This window comes from Rhipicephalus sanguineus, chromosome 8, assembly GCF_013339695.2.
Source record: "Rhipicephalus sanguineus isolate Rsan-2018 chromosome 8, BIME_Rsan_1.4, whole genome shotgun sequence".
NCBI classification, from domain to species: Eukaryota; Metazoa; Arthropoda; class Arachnida; order Ixodida; family Ixodidae; genus Rhipicephalus; species Rhipicephalus sanguineus.
This window is the reverse complement of record NC_051183.1, coordinates 22227473-22241947: the sequence shown is the minus strand read 5'-3', so window position 1 is coordinate 22241947 and position 14475 is coordinate 22227473. Positions and strand designations below refer to the sequence as shown.

The 14475-nt window shown below is 45.9% G+C and overlaps 1 protein-coding gene across 2 annotated transcripts in view; it reads left to right on the top strand.

Moving 5' to 3' along the window:
* The first annotated feature begins 472 nt into the window (after positions 1-472).
* The window catches only part of LOC119401542 (tyrosine-protein phosphatase 10D), a 188610-nt gene continuing 174607 nt past the window's right edge, over positions 473-14475 (top strand). The window contains exon 1 of one of the 2 annotated variants that reach the window (XM_049418787.1): positions 473-1864. In XM_049418787.1, the coding sequence (XP_049274744.1) occupies positions 1772-1864 (93 nt within the window). In that variant the 5' untranslated portion in view covers positions 473-1771. The remainder of the gene's footprint in view (positions 1865-14475) is intronic. The other variant, XM_037668432.2, reaches the window with a different exon arrangement.

Sequence of the window (14475 nt, the reverse complement as noted above, 5' to 3'; positions counted from 1 at the left end):
CCATCGAAGAACACACGCAAGTGTCGAATGCCCGAACTTCCCGCCAAAACTTCGGTTTGCCTTCTTCGCCGACAGGAAGCGCAGCGACTCAAAGGACAATATCGTCACCTCAGTGGAGGCCCACTAGAGGAGAGGGCGAGGGGCAGCGCTTACTTGTGTTTCTTTGCGCTTGCGTTTCGTAATGGAGGAGGAGAGAAGGGGGCAATAAGTGAGAGAGAGAGAAGGAGCGCTCGGTGTTGGCGGTGGTGGCAGTGCGAGGGTACTGAGGGCAACAACGAAAGCGCGCACTTCGGAATGCGCCGCGTTCTTGAGAAGTAGGGGGGCAACCCCCGTGAGTGAGCCGCCTTGTTGCCCTTGCCCCAACCTCAGTGAAGTCGGGCCGCTTGCTTGACGTACTGCCCGGCTTCCCTTCCTCACCTGCCCCTCCTTTCCTGCGAGGAAAAAGAACCCGCGAAAGAGAGGCGTTGCTGAGGGCGAGTTGTATGGGGGAAAGGGTAGCAAGAGTTCTCCTGGCCTGGCGCTACCGGTTTGGCAGCTCGCGCGCTGGTGGGACTTGGCTTGAATCGTTGTGGCGGCGGCAGCGCGCGCTGCACTTCGCCGTTCCAGTCGGTCCCGAGCGCAGAAACACAGCTACGTCGCGTGGTCTTCACAGTGCATCCATCGTCGTCACATCCTTCAGCGTGTTGCAGTCCGCCACAACTTCCCACCTACAAAACGTTCCCAACGAAGACTTCCAATCTTCAAGCCATGGCTTTGAGAACGCGCGCACGAGGTAGTGCTGGATGACAGAACGCGCGGAGTGCCTGCTGGCTGTGGGGTGGTGTGAGTGTGTCTCTACGGGGAAACAGGTGTGTGGCCGCTTCGGATCAGGCGATAACCCGATGACTACGTGAAGGCTGAATAGAAGAAGACGTGCGTGATCCAGATCGGGACCTCGGATTTGCCCCGGTTGCTGGCGACCGTACTGTTTACTTATATTTTCTGTATGTGTGCAACGTTGTGAGTGCGTGTTCTTGGAGAGCGCTCTAGTTTTTTTTTTTTTTTTTCGTACGGAGTGTTTCAATTTCGTCCCCGAAGCAAGAAGGAAGTCAGGCCGTCGCACCACGCATCAGCGCGAGATCGGAGAGAAGGCGACAGTGTTTTCTGCGGGGGGGTGTTCTACGGAAGAAGAAGGGAAAGCGTGGCCGCTGAATCTGTGTCATCTCGTATAGGAAGAAAAGCGTGTTGTTCGTCAACGTACGGAACGAGGCAAAGTCTTTCGTTGTTCGAACCACCGATTTCACTTGCACTCTTTCAACGAATCTGATTGCCATCGCCCACAAGAAAGCTGCCAGCTTGTCACCTGGAAGATCAACCCGTTGAACCGATTCCCGATCGACGCGAAGACTGGCTAGTGAAGGTTACCGCGGCGAAGTGGAAAGGCGGGCAATTTCCGACATCGGTCCGGCGATCAAGGTTTCTCCGTAAGCGCAGTTGGAGCGTAGAAAGAACAACGTGTGTCGCTATACCTCTGGTCATCGTCAACGATCATCCGTGCTGTGTTCTACGGTTAGCGCTCCGTTGTGTCTTTTCCGCAGCGTACAAGCCGATGTCCCTTAGTCTCGAAGACCAGTCACAACGTCGTTCGCTTTACACCGTGACACCCAAGACCTCCGGGTTCCTTTAGCATGAGGTGGCGGCTTGTCCGTGCAAGCCGGACCAAACTCTTTGAAAGTGACCGCCGCTGGACGCAGGTCGAACTTAACAACTTCGTCGACGTCGTTCTGCGACGATGACTCGACGGCTGCCCGCAACCGCAACGATGGCACGTCCGTCGATGCCAGCGTTGCTCGGATTACTGCTGCTAACGGCTTCGTTCGGCCAGGTTAGTTAACGTTTTATTTTCAGCGCTCCTAGCGTTAACCCTTGAACGCGAGTGGTTAGAAACACTTGGAAGAAGAGGGGACGATGAAAAACGTGGCATAACTCGACGTTACTGATTTAGCGATGTTGGTAACGGGTGATTGAGCGGCTTGGCGGCGTTCCATATTTTACGGGTTGCGCGAAACGAAAGGAAACTGCTTATATACACAGGCACGCGAGATTTTGTCGATCGCTGTCATCGATGTAGACGTGTTAGACGAAAAGCAGGTCCCAAATACTTCCCTACAAGCACTCGCGCAAGAACTTTGTTTTGAAAACTTTTGTCCCAAGTAGGAGAATCACACGGGAGAAATGTCAGTGGTGTGTTTTAGCAGTGCCGGTTTACCTTGCGGTGAGTACTGAAATACCGTACCGTGGTGGCCGGCACGTAACTTTTTCTTTTAACTTTCTCGGCGCGCAATTTGCTCATTGCGTACGGTAGCAATGATGCGATGTTCTAAGTGGCTAACAGAGCTCCTACTGACTAAAGAAAGCTTGATGCCGACCACAACGCACGTTGGTAAACCGGCGCTGTTGAACCACTCTAATGAAAACGAAAAGAAAAACACGCGCACCATATATTACCGTGTTTACGTCACACTTCAAAACTTTGTCGGACGGTTCTCGTGGACAACGCCTTCATTATACAGAATGTGGAGATATAAACCAGTAGCATCCGATCAAGCAACAAACACGACAAATATGCGATTACCCAGCTCGCACCTAAATAAGAAAAAAAAATAGTTATGGCAATCCTACTGGATTAAGCTATACGGTTGTTCTCTCGTATTCATTTTGTTTCTTTGTTTTTTTGTTTTGTTTTTTTCTCAGTCTTCAGCATTGAAAGTATGCGACATTTACACCCAGTGTTTCTTATCGCCGGGTGCTGTGCCACCCTCTTTCCGATATCGCTTTTTCTTGTATCTTCATCCGCGATAACCCGTCCGGTATTCTAAACGGAAAGTATCCTACGTCATTCAACGCGTCTGGTATATCATTACGCGGGAGGAAACTGACTGCCGCGATTTCCGTGACTGTCGGCGCTTTTGCGAAAGCAAAACTGCGCCCACGTTCGGACACTTGTATACCGTTAACACAGCATCGTCGAAAAAGCGGTCGTAAAGAACGAAAAGGAAGAACATTGTTTAAATACTTAACAATAAGAGTTTAGTAGAACAGACAATTCGGAGAATTTGTTGGGATTCATCTTAAGAGCAGCGCAAGCGAGACAACTATTTGTGCATTAGCCACCGTTCACCATCGTTGTCACAAACGCGCTGAATTTTCTGCATGAATCGTATGACGATTAGGCTATTATGGCGTACGTAGTACTGACGCCCATGCGGTGGAATCATGCGCATGTTTGGCTTTCGCCGTCGGTTTATGCATAGCAGTTTTGGAGTCCACGTGACGTGATCGCGTGTAAAAGTACGTGTTCCTTTTAATAAACTTCTTGGTCGCGAGTCAGCGCCTCGCCCACTTTGTCTTCCCTCGTAAATGTGTTGCTCGCGCTGTTTTCTAAGATTAACAATACGGCGGGTCTCATCTCAGTTTTGGAGTCCACGTGACGTGATCGCGTGTAAAAGTACGTGTTCCTTTTAATAAACTTCTTGGTCGCGAGTCAGCGCCTCGTCCAGTTTGTCTTCCCTCGCAAATGTGTTGCTCGCGCTGTTTTCTAAGATTAACAATACGGCGGGTCTCATCTGTACGCTGCTTTTCTGCTGGCCGTAGGCGCACTCAGTTAAGGTTCAAGGTTCTCCATTCAAGAAAACGGGGGGGGGGGGGGCAAAGGACACCCCCCCCCCCCTTAAAGATTAATGGGGGGGGGGGTCCCTTTCACGCACGCCTGTACTGATATCCATAAACATTACGCGTGTCGAAGTTTACCTAATGCACGTGACTTTTCGACAGCAATAAAGCGAATAATTTACGTCCATGACATCAGCTACATCAAGTACTACATCAAGTGTATCTTTTGTTTGTTTGTTTTTTTCTATGCAAAATAAACACATTTTGCTGTATTAGCTGCCGCAAGCATCAACAGCATCTCGTCGACTTTTCAGATTTCCGCTTGAACTATATTTACATTGCGCACGCGATATTTCCCCCTTATATGTTTCAACATAAGCGGGAATGCATGGAAGGGCTCGTTTCTATGTCAGACACAGCACAATTACAGCGACAGGCATTGAAGCCAAGGAAAAGTTAAGGGACGTTATTTGTAGTTGTTAACGGCAGTGTGGTAATTACGACGTAAACGGAAAGAAATAAATTGGATGAAAAGTCAACTTACCGCAGGTATAGGGGGCCGAACCTACAACCTTCGGAAAACTCGTCCGACGCTCTACCGACGCTTCAACTTAGGGACTTGTGTATCAGATCTTCGCAGTACGGTTTAAAAAATAAGATAAAAATCTTCGTAATACATTAGCTGGGGTTTCTTCGTCTTCTCAGAGAGGTAAGAAACGGTGAAAAAGACCTTAGCTTTGCATGGCGCTCACACATACGCAGAAGCAAAACAGATGCTCTTGGTTAACCTAACAAGACGCTTTAGTCCAGACAGTTTAGGCAAGCAGAACTATTTTGACTAGCGCTGACATGCGTGCAAAAATAGCTGGGTTGGTGCTCCGGTGGGCGCGTGAAGTGTGTTCGCAAATGTCATTGTCGTCAAAAAGTTGAAGAATAACAACAGTTAAGTGTTATATTGACGCTTATTGTCGAAATGGTAACCCGCTCTATCATAATAAAGGAAGGCGAAACGTCTGCTGCCAAGTTTGCCACGTAACCATAGGCGTCACCGAAGTTCTCCATTGGAGGTGGGAGGGGGGGGGGTGAAACCTTCTTACTGTATAGCTTAATTATGCGATCGAGCCTCCACGGTGGCTTAGCAGTTTAGGTGCTCGGCTGCTGAGCCGAACTGATGCGGTTTCGATACCGGCCGCTGGGCGGTCGCATTTCGATGGAGGCGAAATGATGGTGTACCGTGTACTGCGCGATGTCAATGCACTTTGAAGGATCCCAGGTGGTCGAAATTATCCGGAGCCCTCAACTACACTCTTAATTAGGTCCCGGTTATAGTGCTGGAAACCGGACATTTTTCCACTAGTTCCCTTGATATAGCCAGCATTTAGCCATGAGCTGATCAAGAGCGTACGGCGTCTCTCATAGGCTGAGTCGCTTTGGGACGTTAAGCCCCATAAGCCAACCCAATTATACGATTTAAAAGAGACAGTATTGCCGGCGTTCGTCTTAAGAGCAAAAAAAAAAAAAAAAAAATAGAGACGTTTGTATTAGAAAATTGCCTCGGTCTCTACAGCAAATAGTCCATCAGCGAAAAGTCACAACTGTACGCGTGTTACAAGCGGAAGGGCCCGTAGTGCGTTTGAGGGACTCGAAACAAAAAAACTGGCCGCGTATCTGCGTGCTTCGCTGCAAATGTCGTCTAAAGACGATAGAAGAGGCGCTGCGTGAGATATGGACGTCATCTGGCAATACGTCGGGAAATCTGAGTGCTGTGTTGCGGGCTGCAAGTCCCGGCGCAGCGGCAGGTGAAGACCGGCGGTGACCAACGCGACCGGCGGGGACGCCGGCCAGCCCGAACACGCGGTTTGGCGCGATGCGCCGAAGTAGAAGAAACGTCCGCACTGAACGAGTACTGTTCACAAACTCTCTTATTTACACGTCGCCTGGGTAAAACAGGAACGCCAGAGCGGCGCCGCCTGTCATTCGTACAATGCAATACTGAACCGAAACACAACATGAGCTTATGCGGAGGGCACGGAGGAAGACAAGTACCAGCGCAGTAGCATTTTCAGCGCAGCTTAAGAAACTAGGGTCTTTAAAATTGCGTATCTATGTATTTTCTATTAAAGGAACACACCACCTAATACTTACCTAATGATGTTGCGCCTCAGATATGCGTAATATTTACTTTTTTGATCGACAACGTTCACAAGTAGGAACACCCGTACCAGTTCAAGATGGGTGGGCGGTAAGCAAGTGGTTCAACTTTGGCCGGGTGGCTGAATCGAGTGACGTGCCGACAAACAGAAAGACAGACCACAATTTCTGCGTTTAAGTTCCCCAAGAAAGAGTATCGTCTTTAATACAAGAACATGCGTAACTTGCTACGTCAGGCTTACGAAATTCTCATTGCAGGCCAGTAATGTGATAGGAAGTTGGGCCGGTTGGTACAAATGCATCCTCAAAGCACCGCGAAAAGACTAATACTTTTTAAAAAGGTAAGGGGACTAAGAAGGCCAGTACTTGGTTGACTAGATGGCTTTCTCTAATTGTTTGCAGAAGGCAAGCGCATCCACCCGCCACGGTGGTCTAATGGTAATGGGGCTCGACCGCGGACCCGAAGGTCGCGGGATCGAATCCCGACCGTGGCGACCGCATTTCGATGGAGGCGAAAATGCTAGAGGCCGTATACTTAGATTTAGGTGCACGTTAAAGAAGACCAGAAGGTCGAAATTTCCGGAAGCCTCCACTACGGCACCTCTCGTAATCATATCGTGGTTTTGGAACCCAACCCCCAACATTTATTACTGAGGCTAGCGCATCGCATTAAACAGAAATAGCAGGTCATGCAGCCGATTACGTTCGAGATAAGAATTCCTCTACGAAAGTGGTACGCGATAAGATCAAATGACGTGCGCTCTTTATCGTCATACTCACGTCACTGGCACGGCGCCGGGGGTGCGGAATTTTGATTCCTCGTTCCAATTATAGTCAGAATTAGGCTTCTGAAAGAACACAATGGCATTTCAAGCTGCTTTCCTTCGTGTCTTTTTATATTGCTTCTCTGTTGCACCGCTTCCAAATGGCTGAATGAATGAATGAATGAATGAATGAATGAATGAATGAATGAATGAATGAATGAATGAATGAATGTACCGTTCATTTGAAGGATGCATGCCATTTTTTTTAATGTATATAAGGAGAGGTTGGCGCTAGTGTGCATGTGGCGTCGGCTGCTCGTCTTCTCTTGCATAGCACTTGCCGTCGAAAAGTAGAGATGCATCACAAAACTATGTGAAGACATAGAAGAACACTCAAGCACGTGGTCCCAATTCTTCAATACAAAAAAAAAAAAGTATCCACTCAACACAAAAGTTTACAAAATCAAAATACAACTATTCGCACAAATGAAATGTTCACACATAACATAAAAGTAACATAACATTCCCGTGCTGCAGCACGACCAGCTGAAGATCAACCAGCTTGGCTGTGCTAAGCTTTGCGCAACTTATAATGGTGCGATCTTGTACGCATTCCAAATAAGCACGGAGGCGTGGTATTCCACCCAGCCGCACGTGACCGCACGCGATTGGTCAATGCAGGGCCGTGACGTCTGTCGAGGTTCACATGGGCCATTCGCGTGCGGCTGGATGTAACGCCACGCCTCCGTGTTTATTTGGAATGCGTACAAGATCGCACCATAATAATGCAAACTTCCTGCATGTTTTGTTTAAGCTTTGCACTTCGACGTCTTACAATGCACTAATTTACTGTCACTAACGCATAGCTTCGCGACCCCGGGTAAATTACACTGGCGTGAAAGATAAGGAAGTGAAAGCACCCAGCGCAAGTGGTTCCTTGTAGACCCTGACAAGGCAGGCGCGATATTAAGGCGTGTGAATATTGAATAAAGAAGTACCACAACGTTAGGGGGGGGGGGCGCACAGCGGCAATGCCTCACACATACACAGAGTCGACCGCTCTACTGCGAGCGCCTGAAGGAAAAAAAGAACGAAACGCCGCACCGCCTCGTCCTATCTGTCCGTGTGACCTTCTTTTGGGTCGCCGCCGCGACAAACCCCGAAGCCATTCGTCGCGAAAACGGGTTGGGTTTCGCGGTCTTGCCTCGTAGAGATAAGCATCTGCGCCGCCGTCGCCGCAACAACGCTGTGTTTCGCCGCAGGGCGCGTTGACGAGTTCCCCCTTCTCCTTTCACTGCTTGCCTGTGCGGTTCGGATCTCTCAAAAGGAACACATCGCGCGGTAGATGCTGGCCTTTTTACCTGCGCGCAGCGTGTTGCATCACCTTCAGGCATCGCGTATCAGTAAACTATGGCCTCTGCGATTCGTCGTCGTATATCGCCCGATCATGGAAAAATTAGTATTGTTGTCTCATCTATATTTCATCATTGAATTCACTTTAGTCTGAACTAAAGGAAATAGGGCCTATTTATGTATTTAGAAGGAAGGTAAAAATGTTTTTGTTCGGTGTAACTGTTGCCCACCGCATTGTTAACTGTCTGTGTTTCATGATTTTATTGGCAATCACTGAAATATCAGACGATGCCTTTGTTACGTGTGAGATGGTTGAAATAGATTTCTTATTATCGTATATTCGCTTTATTAATTTTTCTAGTGTAATAACATGAGAGGTCCCGCCTGCGGTTTGTAACCAATGGACCTCCTTCTGCATATTCACTTGTATTTTATTCTCTTACTATGTTACAAATTAGTATTGATTAATAGATTTATTTCCGAGGCCTTAGCTGTGCGCAGCGTCTTGCATCGCCTTCAATCATCGTCTCGCGTATAGCTGAACGGTTGCCTCTGGGATCGGCTGACGCGTAACGCTTGATTTCAGAGGCCAGAGTTTTACTATGGGCGGGTATGTTACATCTGTCGTGCTCGACCTCCCGTGTTATTGTGTTCGTTAACTCTCACTGATGACCGCGCCTCTGGTGGAGCTGTGTGTAACTTCAAGAGTGCTGATCGAACACATCCCGAGTGTTTTTTTATGTGTGCGAATGCCAATATACTTGTGAGGGAGGGCTCGAAATTGAGATTCAATGGGTGTTCTCATTCATTCATTCATTCATTCATTCATTCATTCATTCATTCATTCATTCATTCATTCATTCATTCATTCATTCATTCATTCGTTCGTTCGTTTGCTGCAGTCGCTAGAGACAAGTGAAAAATTAGAAGACATTAGTGCTGGGTACAGCAGATTATTCAATGATTGTTTTTTGATAACTAGAATTCAAAAATAATTGTCTAGGACGTTGTACGGAAGGCAAAATGTCATCAATGTGTGTCAAACCCCTTTCTTATACAGGAAATAAAGAAGCAATGAACATAGAGAAAAAGTTCACGACACGATTCCAACTTGTGTCAGGTAATTACGGCAATTATACTCGTGGACACGTGAGGCAGTATATTCCATTTGAGATGCGATTTCTGAGAGGAAATTTACGTTGCGTAAGGATAGCTTTTGCCGTAGCTAGTATACAAGCCAATGCACGTCACCGCAAGCAAGAACATAAATCTGATAGTGCTTTGCTCGTGATCGGCGACAGCCATACAGGGTGCAGTGCTCACAGAAATTGCGATCCAAATCTCGCAGCCAGACTAATTGGCGAAGGTGTCTCGAAGAAAGCTCGGCCTCGAATGGTGCTAACGAACCACGTTCGTGCCTGCGCGCCCTCTTCTTTCATGTCCTTTCCTGTCTTGGCTTGGCTAGGTTTGACCTCGTCTCTCTCGCTGAGTCGACCTGGTCTCGACGCAACTCCCATCATGCGTGTACCGTCTCCACTCCCAAGCAGCGTTCTCTTTTGCGACGTTTACTGAGCGTTCGGCTAACACGATGTGCTGAATATCTTAATAGATCGTGTGTTTAGACATTTTCGCGGGAGAGAAAAAGCGCCGTCATATTGGGCTGTGGCATGGGGATACAAAGGCTGACGTCACAGCCTCGGTAGTGCATTTTCGGGGGGTCACGCCTATTTAGCAGAGCCATAGAGGACTATGGCGGAGCCCAGGGAGCCGATTTTCGATTCATGGGCGCCGCCATCTTGAATTAATAAGCCATTGTTTAATAAGCCACGTCGTAATATAAAATTATCATGCTCATGAAACGCTGAATGTACTGGCCCAAGCGTTTTCGTGGGTGCTAGTTCACCGTAGCACTGTTTGTTTATTTGACACGGATACAAAAGTGCAATGTCATCAGTTCAAGATGGCGGTGCTTGAGCGCGTCCGGAAGTGTATACAGGCAGCAAGCATCGTGCGCAGGAGCACGGCAGCGCTGTAACGTACAGCCTAACGAGCGGGGCAAGCAAAACAGTAATGGCGCGTTAAACATTCGGTGACGTTTCGAACTTCTTATCGCGCTGCAATACTGCCCGTAATCCTAATGTGTCCAAGTGTGCATGCGATAAATAACGATGCGTTTGCGCGTATCGTTGTTATTCTCCTTTCATTTCCTTCCTACCTCTAGCGGCCGATGTTGGCGAAACTGGGGCGGTGATTGAGAGCTGTACGTAGCCCTTCTGGCCAGCGAATGACGCCTTCTGCCTGGAAGTCTCGGCGGCAGGAGTTATTTATTTATTTATTTATTTATTTATTTATTTATTTACCCTTAGTTTACAGGCATACGTAGAAGAGGGGAGGGTAAAAATTGGATTATAGATACAGCAATAATAGATGCATAATAATAATAATGATAATAATAATAATAATAATAATAATAATAATAATAATAATAATAATAATAATAATAATAATAATAATAACATTTTAAGGGGCACTGACACCAATGTTCGAGGCTGATTTTATTCAAGCAGAATCGCGAGTTGGGTCAATATGTATCTAGCGCTACTGGTGTGGTTTACGTCATTTCACCCTCATGCGGCAGTGAATACATAGGCCAAACAGGGCGTTGCCTAAACGTACGCCTACGAGAGCATGAGTTGACTCTTTCGGGTGCTGCTGTCACGTCTCATTTGGCAGCCCATTGCAGATCATGTGGTTGTGTGAACTACCTTAAGAAAAGCATTGTAAAATAGAGGCATGTTGATCAGCGCACGCGTGAAACAGCCGAAGACATTGTTATAAGATTCAGCAATAGTTGTGTAAGTCAACCATCAATCACTCTTCTAGATGAAGAGTGCAGTTATCTCTGAGACAAGACATGATTCATGTTGTTTTGCAACACATGTGCTGAGTTTTGGTGACTAATTGTTATCAATATATGTTCTTTCTTTTTCAAAAATAAATTTAGTTATTCTTTCTGTGCGTATTTTAACCTTGTTGTGCTGTTAGTTATCCCACGATGAGTTTACTCCGTCACACAAATCTCCTGTACGCAGAGACCACTCTGAGCAAGTGGAAGCTCAGTAAATGCTGATAAGATATTTTATTTTGATAGTGAAATCAATTTTTGCTTGGCGCACCTACTGACATCGACACTCGCGTGACGTCAGGCCACAGCGTTGACTCTGGTGACTTCAAGCACCAGTACGGCTAGTTGTGATAACACCAGATACCAAGACATTCAATATGGCCGCTTGCACGTCGCTAAAAACATTCAAAATGGCCGCACCTGCGTCATCAACGGAGCCACACAGTGGAGCGGCCGTGGAAACGTCACGATATCATGCTTGGTCACGTGACGAGAAGTTCATACCGCGTCGTGACGTCAGGGTACAGAAGGAACCGAAACTAGCTTTTAAAAACGTGCTGTGATTAATTTTTTAGTGTGCACTCACGCTTACCGGTACGTCTGCTAGGCTCTTCGGGACTTGGTCTTTCATTTGACGCAAGAAAAACAGCTGAAAATGTTCGTTTGAGTACCCCGTTAAGAAGTTCTAGTGAGAACGGTAATGCGAAAAACATTTAGAAATGAAATAATTAGTTAAAAGAAAGAACATTTTAGTGTTCTGGAAGTGTCCAGAAGGTCCAGCGGCCTTCTGGTGTGCTGGTTGAACGACGACAGATTGGGAGCTAGATAACGCTTGTTTACTGAGCGTAGGCAGTTGACTGTAGGACACATTAATGGCGATAAGTAGATGGGGAGGGGATTGACCGGCGTTTTCTTAATAACTGCCGATTACAGCACCCAGATCTGGTTACGCTCAGGCAAATATAATTGCCTGTAAGAGTTGCGTATACTTAACTAGCGACGTGGATGCCTGCAAACCATGATGCTGTTTCGTTCTCTGCACAGGTCAGGACCGATAAGTAAGCCATGCAGCTAGGTTCCGTTGTCTGATTGCGAACTGTCGTGGCGTAACTTTATAAATCTGCTTCTACGTTATGAAGTAAATGGGGAATTGCGGAAGTCGCGATATGCGGAGTGGTTAATGCGCGTAGCAACCACGATCTACTATCGACCACTACAATGAATAGTAGTAATTGTTGGGATTTTTACGTCCCAAAACCACGATATGATTATGAGAGACGCCGTAGGGCAATGGCACCGGAAATATTGGCCACCTGGGGTTCTTTAACGTGCGCCTATAAATCTAAGCACATGGGCCTCTAGACTTTGCCTTCATCGAAATGCGGCCACCGAGGCAGGGATTCGATCCAGCGACCTTCAAGTGGGCTGTTAAGTACCATAACCACTAGGCCTCCGTTGTTGCTTCCTGCACAGAAATAGGTCGACTTCCCTCGTTACCTGGCTGCTTTATTTATTTATTTATTTATTTATTTATTTATTTATTTATTTATTTATTTATTTATTTATTTATTTATTTATTTATTTATTTATTTATTTATTGTATATTAGCTCAAAATCACCCGCGATGCAGTATGATAACTGAAAAATGCATCCCATTACGCCTCTAATAGCATGTTGCACCCGCGCATTACTGTCAACGCCCAGTAATCTATATGTCCACAGGTATACGTCACACAATAAGGGTATTTGCTGGAACATTCAGCACACGTACGCACCGTGTACATTCGTGAACAATGTGAGAGGAAACACTGAAATTACCTTTGAAAGGTCACAGAAGCTAAACGCAGTCGACAAACGCAAAAGTCTTCATAACACTAAATACTCAAGCGGGAAGATATGTCTTGCAAGTCAGTACATCACTTTCATATCAGTAAGTGAGAAATAATCGCCGATTAAACGCAGACTCGGTGTTCCCTTTCACGTCGTTCTCGACTGTATCCTGGAGCACCGAGCTACGCGTGACGTAGGAGGTCGCGTGTACACTCTACCTATAGCGAAATTATATGGCGGATTAAGTTGCGTCTGGACTTCGCTTAATCGAATGTTGACTATGTTTGACTATGTTACGTGAATCAATATACTTTCTCATTCTCTTTAATGGCGAGTGGTCAGTCAACAGAATGAGCTGTGTAAAAATGTAAACAAAACACCTAAAGATATTTTTGCTCAACCACCACAGCTCACATTGCAGCAAGACTGATATAGAAAGATATAGTAAGACTATAAATAAGACTATATAGTAGCAGGAATATATAGTAAGATATAGTAAGACTGACAATATGCATGACTGAAGCTCAGGCTATTTGGCATGTAACCTCGTATCAAAGCGACAACGCGCCCTCACGCACACGTGGTAATAAGGACCACAAAAACACAGCGCTGTGTTTTAGTTCTCTTCTTTCTTTTTTTGCCTTTTGTGTGTGCGGGCGTGCTAGCGTTGTAATACGTAGTCTGGACATGGCTTATCGAACAATGGAAGCCATACGTCCTAGCTATAAATATCATACCACCACTTGCTTTATATATATATATATATATATATATATATTGTTTTATTGGAAGTTTGACGTGGATGTTTTGTCAAATAACAGCGTTTATAACCTTCTCACGAAAGAACTTCTGTAGCGGCGTACAGCGAACTTGTCGTTCACGATTCAACATTACAGACACAACTCGTTGGTTATTTGCAGTGGTGTAATACTTTATCTTCAAATCAGTAAAAATTACTTTCAGTTACAGAGTTTGTTTTCAGTATCAAAATAAAAATCTTATATCTAATTATTTATTCGGTTGTATGTAGCTATTTGTAAGATCATAATCTCAATAATGTCTTTTTGTATGCAGTGTGTTGAGTCCCGTATTTTTGTTTCTGGATGACAATCACGTTGTCATGTTTCTGAATTTTTTTACACTGCCTAATAATTTTCGTTTTAAATATTCTATACCTATGTACGAGAATTACAATTTCAATGTGTATGCCCTGTTGTAGCACACTGCCCGTTAAGGGTCGTGTTGTCATATTGTTTACCGAGGTGCCGTTACCGTTCCGACGTATTCTTTTTTTCTTTTTGTGCTTTTTTATGGGGCTGTGAACTAGTCGAGCTGTTTTATACACAGCTTTTCTTTTTTTTTCTTCTTTCACAGTCATTTTTTTCTGTAAGAGAGCAAAAATAAACTTGACATAACTTCGAGAAAAACCTAGACGCCTAAGCACCATCAGCAGAAAGAAGCAAAAAAAAAGAGCTTTCTTTTCTTGCACTGCTTCTGTCTGCTGGTTGTGCTTAGGCCTCTAGGTTTATCTCGAAGTGACGTGCCGACTGTCCCAGCAACAAGTGCTGCTAAGTTGCAGGCACGCCTGTTGTAGGCACACCTCGATTAAGGACAAACGAACGTGTATGTAATATAATCCCGTGCGGTATCCGTGCTAATACTGGTCTGCACAAAGCGCTTTAAGACGCGGACGGCCTTCGAACGCAGCGGCTCGTCTATCGACAAAATAAAAAAAAAAAGAAAGAAAAGGTATTTCAGCCGGAAAACAACGCGGCTTCTGATCGGGCGCGCCTCTCTCCCAACGGCCGTAGGACTAAGAAA